A 9,133-nucleotide genomic window follows, 5' to 3' on the forward strand; every position below is an offset into this window, starting at 1 on the left:
GCACAAATTAAAACAAAAAGCATATCACAGCCATCATAAGAGTAAAAATCACATGGTCTGACAATTCAAAATCTAATAAGGATATGAGAAAATTCTAGACAGCAGTGTGAACTGCTACATTTGCTTCAGACAGCAATTTAGCAATATCTGGTAAAGTTGAAAAAGCACACACTCTATAACAGCAAGTCCACTTCTAGGTATATATCCTAGACAAAATACTGCACATATACAGAAGAAAACCACACAGAAGTGCACATTTGAGATTACATTGCTTGTAATTGAAAAACTGGAAATAATATATTAAGATGGGGAAATACATAAACTTTAGAATTCATAAAATGGTTAAAATTAAAGAAATTATATATATACAGAAAGTTCAAAAATATAATTTTGAAGAAACAAATCCTACAGTGACACATTCAGTGTGAGATCATTTATGTGAACTTAAAGCACATAATAAAACAATCTCTGAAAACAGAGATTGGATGGATACACACACCAAATTTTAATAAAGGTATAAGTTGGACTAGAAGCAGAACAAAGGTGATTTTAACTGTATTTATAATATTTTAATTATTGTAAAATAGTTGATGCAAAAATGACAAAGACCAGCATTTATTTATTTTAGATGGTTGATCACACACATTTGAATATTATTTTCTAAGTCTCTGTAGTTTTAAGCATTTTAAAATCCAAAGAATAATAATTTTAAAATACTATAAAAATATGAATAAAGGACTAAAAATCAGTAACTTAATTAACATGCTGGATTCTGAGACAACTTTAAACTCGACAGTGGTATTTACCATGGTGTCAAATTTAGCATTTATCTTGAGTTCACAAACCGAATTCACTAATTTTATCTCCATTTTTCAAATTTTTAGCATTTGTAGACTACTATAACAATCATACTCTTTTAGGCTAAGTGTTGGAAGATAGTAATAGATTTCTGGCTGTGTGACTAAAGAAATCTTACCGTACTAATGTAACTCCAAGATCACTATTCAAGCTCATGACTTTCACTGTCCCTTCATGTGGTCATTGTGCCCATGTATGAGGTGTCCAAAGCCAAAAGCCCATGCCCATTTAGAACCTTTTTGGCTCCCATGACTCTCTTTTCCATTTGGCTTGTCTATTACTCTGGCCATTATTTACACACTAAAGTTCATTATTTGAGTTCATGAGAGAACAGTTTGTGAGGTCTTAAAATTTTACGAGAGGAACTTATGATATTCTGCTCAACCATAAGGATACACAAAATTAATACACCTGAAAGCTCCCCTCCCTTTCTTTTTAACAAGATTGTGCTGACTATTTTTATCTGATAAAGAGGATCACTCTACAAATATTATTTGTCTCAAATGATGACTCACCTCTGGATAAAGATGGAAGCGTTTTACTGTATTAATTACAAGAGGATATTCAGTAAGCCTGTCATTCATAATCATCCACAGTCCTTCCAAAAATGAAGGTGTCCCAATAATGGTCTTGAAGTAGGAATAATAAAGTCCCTTTAAAAAAAAAAAAAAAAAGCAATGTAATTAAAACTTTATTTTATCACTTCTATAGAACATTTTTTTCTGAAAAAAAAAAGGTCAATAATAAGACTTCCTAATTACTCCTCGCTATTTCGCATTCTTGGACTTTAAAAAGCATGTATTTTCAGGTGATCACTGTACTATTCTTTCAAATTTTCTATAGGCTTTCAAATTAAAGAGTTGGAGGGATGGTCAAATGATTTACAGAGTATCTCTAATAATGTTTTAAAAGGTGTAGACAGTATATGTTTAATTTTCCCAAATCTGGTTTTATCCCTCACATTTGAGATGCTTCAAGGCTGACATCTGATTAATTCTATCATAAACAGGGATGTCTTCATGCCTCTGTACAACTTTGCATATAGAAAATTACTTTTTTCCCATGCTCTTAGGAAATAAAATATAATGACCATAAGCATCATGAGCAACGAATCCAATGCTTCTAGCTTACTTCATAGCTCCATCAAATCCTCTGTGCAAGGTGAAAGCTCAATGTCGATTGACTATTGTTGCTCACAAATGCTATGTACTAAAAAGCACATTATTTTAGTGTCTTACACTTCAGCATATAAAATAAAGGCTTCATAAGGATAGTAAAAGTGCTGTTGAGTTAAAATTCATAGATTAAAAACAGCATGTTGTGTCTTATTTCCCCATCAGTTTCTTGCTTTCACTCCTAAAATCTAAAAAGCTAAAAAGGGCCACATTGTTTAAAATGCACTCTCCCTAAAAAATGCTATATGCCATAATCATATCTGCCTCATCCAACACGAGTAACGGCTAAATTAAAGGTCTGTTTTAGCTGATGTCTGAAAGGCCATTACCTCATAGTTGATTGGCAAAATATGAGTTCATAAAGAATTTTCCTTTCTGCTTAGGAAGATAACAAAACAATACAACAATTAAAGGATACCTAATAAGCAAAAGTCTATATTTAGGGAAATATTAAATATATAAATAAGTTACTAATAGCAGCTATTGTTTTGTGTTAAGTATTCTGCTATGTGTTGCCATTCATTATCTCCCTTCATTTTCCCTAAACTCCTCTAAGGTTGGCATTGTTTTTATTGAGCAGATGAAATTACTGAGAATCTGAGAGGTTACATGACTAGCCATCATACAGTAAAGCACAGAACTGCTATTAGAATCCAGTGATCGGTCACCAAAGTCCACACTCTGCCACAGTTACACTCTTTAATAATATTTTATATTCTGTCTTTGGAAATACCTTTAAAATGCTCAAATATCATACATATGTTAATGTATCCAATGCTTTGTAACTTTATAGGGGCGATATAGGGATGAAAATTAAAAAGCGGTGACTGAGGGACCTAGCACAGGCAAATTCATAGAGACAGAAAATACAGTGGGGTGTGATTAGTGTTTAGTGGGTAGAGTTTCTGTTTGGGATAGCAAAAAGTTCTGGATGTGGACAGTGGTAATAGTTGCAAGACATCACAAATGTACTTAATGCCACTGAATTGTACGCTTAAATGATAAACATTGAAATTTTTTATTACAAATTTAAATCTAAATTTTATCATAATTTAAACAAAAAGCAATGGCCAGAGTGAGGAGAGCCAGTTTCAGTGCTTCACTAGGCCCCTGACCAGCTGCGAGCAGATCTGGAAGATGGACGGTTGTGGTGTCTTCTAAATCTAAAATTGTGCAATTTTGGCATTCGTTATCCCACTTACTCCTCACAATTATTATGTGAGATGTGTATGGCAGAAAACGCCATTTTAAAGATTAAGTATCGAAAAACAGAAAATTATTTAAAAATTATATCAAAAGTTATCTCTTAAAAGAGATTATCTTGAAATCAAAAGAGAGCCAAATAATCATCATCATCATTAAAAGACCCAGGTGAAACATGGGATCTCCCAACTGTAGGCAAAGAGAAAGCAATTTCTGATAACATTTCATTTCGTTCCCCTTTATCACTTCCTCAGTGCTTCCTTTGTCCTCCCTCCTCACCTATTATAATTCATCTTTATTATCTTAAAAAGAAGTCTGCATTAGGAAAGAGTGAGAGATAATGAAATAAGTAACAGAAAAATAATCTCAAACACTTCACTATTTAAATAATAAACCTGAGTTATAGCTTATAAAACAGTGCAGCTCGCCAAGTTTGTTTCAATGCCTAATACATTTCTACCTCATAGTCTCGCCATTGTTAAACCACAAATTAATTCGTTAGAAGAAGAAACCTAACCATTTCAGTGCGAAAACTCATCTCCCATTCCAAGGATGAGAGGTGGGAGAAATGACGATCATTTTCAGTGTTACTAAATGTAACCTAGAAAAAAATGAAGTATCATATTACAATAAGAACAAGTTTTAAAACCAACAGTAAAATAAGCGATAAGAATGCCATAAAAAGAAAACAATAAATTGTTATAATAGTAATTTTGTAATTTGCTTACTAACTTGTATGTTTTTAGGCATTTATAATCCAGTGTGGCACACACCTGAAATTCCTTAACTCAGTGGTTTTTAAGCTTAATTGTGGCCTGGTGCGTTGGCTCATGCCTGTAATCCCAGCCCTTTGGGAGCCCAAGGCAGGCAGATCACTTGAGGTGAGGAGTTCAAGACCAGCCTGGCCAATATGGTGAAACCCCATCTCTACTAAAAATACAAAAATTAGCCAGCCATGGTAGTGCATGTCTGTAATCCTGGCTGCTAGGGAGGCTGAGGCAGGAGAACTGCTTGAACCCAGGGGGCGGAGGATGCAGTGAGCAGACATCATGCCACTGCACTCCAGCCTGGGCGACAGAGTGAGATTCTCTCTCCAAAAAAACCATCTTAATTGTACATCTAAAATTCATGTGGCTTTTTTCACCCTTCCTTCCATCCCAGGCCTCTAAATAAGAACAGAGGCAGGTTATTGTTCATTTTTTAAGTTTCCAGTGATTCTAATGTACCAGCCTTGGGAAATACCTCCATAACTGTTGAAAAAGGTTCAAAATATAATTTTAAATAAAATTACTTTAGATCAAAGCAGATTTACAATAAGTATAATATCACATAAGGAATCAACTTTCTCGTGCCAAAGAATGCAGGTGTGTGCTCGAAGACATTTTAGTAGTGAAACTCAACAGCTGCAGGCAGTGGAGAAAGGAGCATATGTGATAAACAAAATTAGCTGTGGTCAACAATCATGCTACAGCTAACTTGTGTAGTCAGGACTTGCCAGTGAAGTTGAAAATAAAGCAAAGTTCCATATATTAACCCTGTTTTCCACCAATGCTTCTTTACATGTAGGACATATGCCAGGGTACCCAAAACTGCAGGAATATTCCCTACCATTGCAGCCTCAGTTCTAACATCAAAATCTCCCTGCAGACTAAATGTCTAGAGCAGCACTGTGTCAACAGAACATAGAGGCAGATCTCGTATCTCCCAAGGGTAGAAATCGCTGAGTACAGGTAAAAATAAAATATTCCAGAGAGAAATATTATTTTACAAAGTTTTTAAAACACTTTTGTAAAATAATATACACAGGCTTGCACACTGAAAGACTCAAAGCCATTTAACTCTGTATAACCACTGCAGAATCTTTCTCTTCTTTTTTACCTGATTTCCAATTGGCAGGTGTTACTAAACTTTATCACCAAAGTTATTTCACTGGCTGGGTGTGCTGGCTCATACCTGTAATCCCAACACTTGGGGAGGCCGAGGCAGGTGGATCATTTGAGGCCAGGAGTTTGACACCAGCCTGGCCAACACGGTGAAACCTCGCCTCCACTAAAAATACAACAAATTGGCTGGGTGTGGTGGTGCACACCTGTAATCCCAGCTACTCGGAAGGCTGAGGCACGAGAATCACTTGAGCCTGGGAGGCAGAGGTTGCAGTGAGTCAAGATCGTGCCACCACACTCCAGCCTAGGAGACAGAGCAAGACTGTGTCAAAAAAAAAAAAAAAAAAAAGAAAAAGAAAAAGAAAAAAGTTATTTCAGTAGCAACATATAATTACCATAAAATAAAGGAGGGTTTTAAATGAACTACACATGCAAAATACACTGGAAAAGCTAGATATTTAAAGAAACATGTAGTGAATTATTTGGTAAAGCAAAAATATTTTAATTCATAAGTTACTATTCCCCTAATGCATCTATTTTGTAAATGCTGTTTCACATATAAGTTTGTAAAAAAGCAAAATATATGCATAAATTGGTGCACATAAAGATGTTTTACAACTACAGCCAGAAGTTATTGTTTTACTGTATGCAAAGAGTGATGGCAATTTTTAATTCAAATGTTTTTAAATATTTCAAACTGAAACTAAATCTTACCAATGTAAAATTGCCACAAAGACGGCTGGAAAAAAGAAAAAAAGGAAAGTTATTAAAATCTGCTTTATTATAAAATGCCTTTAAAACAAGTATTTCAAATGTATTATTTTACATGTCTAGAAAGATAGCACACAAAGCAAGATGGCCAGCTAATCCTGTCTCTATGAACATAGGAAAAAATCTAGGACACAAAGTAAATCCTGAACAGAGCTTACCTCCTGCAGAGGGGCTTGACAAGCAAAGGGAGAGACTTGAAAGGGTTTTTTTACTTCAGGTAATTGGAAAGAGTGATGGAATTATGGAAGATTGTGACCTTTTTTGGGTTTTCTTTTTTCAGTATTATTTTCTATTCCCTTATATGAAATTTTTAAAAGAAGTAAATATATACAGTATGCTTCACTAGTTCTAACCAAGAGGAGCCACTCTAGATCAGTTTCCCTAGCATTCATCAGAAGACGATTAAATGCAGGCAATCACTTCCTCAGCAGCACATCTAAAAGCCTCATTGTGCAAGTCAACCCTTGATGAACTGCAAGCTCTTTGCAAGCGCCCAGACCTAGGAGCTACTAGATGGCCTAGGAGACTAATCTGGAGTCACCTGTGCCAGTGCCCCATGTATACATAAGACTTCACCAGGGAGCTGGGAGACACTGCTCTGGGTATGGAGCTTTTACAGGAGCTGCAAACGCAGCCTGTGCCCCTGTTTGGTTGGGGAATTGCTTGTTTTCAAAGGTACCATGGAGCTGGGGAGAGAAGAGTGGGGAATAGGACAAGTTAAAACACCACAAACTTTGCTGTTCTTATAGAGGTTCAGCAGCTTTTCTTGAATTAATGCCCTTTAGATTGTTGTAAACCTTTGGTTAATTTCCAAAGTTTTGAAGAAAATGATTTTGATAATTTTCCAAGTATTTTCATTGTTGTCATGGAAGAGTGCATTTCCTTGGCTATTCCAGAAGTCCTACCTCCCCTCTAAGATTTTATAATGGTATTTTTTATGGTTATCCCAAATATACTTGGCAAGTCATCTTATAACCACCAATAATAGCCTCTTAAAAATTCAAAAATTACTCGACTTGGCTAACAAAATAAATGCAAATTAATTCAATAATTATTGACGAAATTGAATTTTTAAAAATTAAAAAATTGCAATGTTGAAATTCTCAACCATACTTATCCAGATCTTTTCCTACATCACTAACTGTCCTGGGCTTATCTTAAATACTTCTCAAAAGATTTACTTGTTTTATATCAGGATAGGCAAAGTATGACCCATGGTGTATTTTTGGACTGTCTGCAAGTGCGGTTGCTATAATTTTTAAAAGGTTGAAAATTGTAAAAGGTTGTAAAGATGCTCATTAACTGTTTATTAGGCTTCATTAATTTTAAAATATACAGAGACTATTCTATTCAACTATATTTGTATCCTATTTCTAATTCTCCTAACAATTATATACACTGGCAAAAACTCTTCAGATGATATATAAAGAAAAGGTCAAATATACTATGAAATTCATCCAGCTTTCCAAAGATGCTCAAAATCTTTCTGTGTCTCTCACTCCCTCCCTTAACCCACATACCATATCTGAAAAAAAAGGATACTGTGTAGTGATGCCAGTATTCTAAATGCTTGAAGGGCTTATCACATGCCCTTTCCAAGCTGTGAGAAAAGCATGTCCCCTGGACCCGGGCATCCTATCAATCTCACCTCTGAAGGTGAACCAGCCTCATACTTCACTGAAACAGACCATTAGTCACCAGCACTCCCAACTTCTTTTATTTCCACTTTAACATTTCTGCTTATAGTAATCCTCGCTTTTCTAGTTCCTGCCATCTCAGAAAAGGAATTCTCTCTCCTCTTTTCCACAGTTAGCTTCTCAGATTTGTGCCTTTAATTCTACCCTCCCAAATATTCCAAGCCTTGCTCCACTAATTATTTCCTCTCTTGGAATCTTAATCTCATCCTCTTCCCTTGATCCTTCCCCTCAGCCTTTAAAACTCCTAGACCTTAAAACACTCTGTGATCTGACAGCCCGTCAAACTAATATACTCCCCATATCTCTCTCTCCCCTGGTTCAGTGACAAGATCTTTGGCCAACTCCTTTCTACTCAGACCTTGCTATTATTTACTACTAGGCACCCACAAACCCTTGCTTGTTAAACTGCTCTCCTTCAAGACTCAAGAAAAGCGCCATGCGGCTCCCTCTAGGGCTCTCCTGCCTTCTCCTCACCCATGCCGAGAGTGGTCCTGATGGAGAACCGCCACACCTACAGTTCCTGCACCTTTTCCCGGAGCTGTGCCAGGAAATTAAGGACGAACTGGAAAGGGCCCAGAAGAAATGTGTTGGCCATCACCTCCAGCTCCAAGCCTTTTGTGATTTCGGATCCTCCGCCGGGAAGGACCTCCTGGCGCCCCTTGGCAGGTTCCCGCGGCATAGGGCCGACCTTCTCACCTCCTCCTCCACCACCTCCAGCTCCAGGGCCAGGGAGGCCCCCCGCCGCTGCTTAGGCTGGCTGGGGCAGGGAGATTGTAGTGGCTTTGAGCTTACTCCTTGTTTTCTCATAATCCCTGGTGGAGCCGGGTCAATTTCAGGCCCAGCCCAAGTGAGTCGGGGGAGGTTCAGAAAGGCCTGACTGGCCTGGCAGCCTCAACAGACTTGTCCCTGCAGCCCTTGCGGACCTCCCAGTCGTCATGGCGACTGTGAAATGTGGGGTGGGGCGCCTATGGTGGAAGCCATTTCCGCGGGGCAGTCCCTGCGTGTCCGCCCACGTGCTCCCCAGCGCGCACAGCACCCCCGCCTCCGCGCTTTCTCCAGGTGCAGCCTCCCCTGAGGGCGGCACCACGCACAGCCCACTACACCCTCCCCAGCGCCTGCAGCCCCCAGTGCGCCCAGTCCCCAAGCCCGCACGTGCAGTCGCCACCTTGCGCGCAGCTCCATGTACAGCTCCCCACACGCTGCCAGTCCACGGCTCAGAACCCATCACCGCTGGCCCTTCAGGCGCTTCACTGGGAGTGCAGCCCCCGCCCGCACCCGAGCGTGCAGCTCCACGCAGCCTCTCCACACTCTCCCCAGCGCCCGCTGCACCCCCTGTGCGCACAGTTCTGCCAATTGCTTCCCCGCATGCTGCCCCTGCACTGCTTTGGGCCATAACCTTGCTGGCGACTAAGTCTGAAGAACTTCCCGTGGTTTCATTCCTTCCTGTTTAGTCTTAGCTTTGACATTTTAACCAAAAGGTTACACGTTAATTAACGAGGTATTAAAGGGGAAGAGCTCAGCTGCAAGAAATGAGTGCAGGAAGTGT

At 38.7% G+C, this 9,133-nt stretch overlaps 1 protein-coding gene and 1 pseudogene across 1 annotated transcript in view; both read right to left on the reverse strand.

Moving 5' to 3' along the window:
* DPY19L1 (dpy-19 like C-mannosyltransferase 1) overlaps positions 1-8,505 on the reverse strand; it is a 41,960-nt gene extending 33,455 nt beyond the window's left edge. Inside the window, exons 1-4 of the mRNA XM_017854983.1 lie at positions 8,062-8,505; positions 5,834-5,858; positions 3,754-3,837; positions 1,374-1,511 (exon numbers count right to left, since the gene is read on the reverse strand). Coding sequence (XP_017710472.1) covers positions 1,374-1,511; positions 3,754-3,774 — 159 coding nt within the window. The 5' untranslated portion in view covers positions 3,775-3,837; positions 5,834-5,858; positions 8,062-8,505. The remainder of the gene's footprint in view (positions 1-1,373; positions 1,512-3,753; positions 3,838-5,833; positions 5,859-8,061) is intronic.
* LOC108517202 (probable C-mannosyltransferase DPY19L2) lies at positions 7,914-8,400 on the reverse strand (annotated as a pseudogene).
* Positions 8,506-9,133: the final 628 nt, after the last annotated feature.

The sequence above is a fragment of the Rhinopithecus bieti genome, unplaced genomic scaffold, assembly GCF_001698545.2.
Source record: "Rhinopithecus bieti isolate Rb0 unplaced genomic scaffold, ASM169854v2 scaffold_39971, whole genome shotgun sequence".
Classification (NCBI taxonomy): Eukaryota; Metazoa; Chordata; class Mammalia; order Primates; family Cercopithecidae; genus Rhinopithecus; species Rhinopithecus bieti.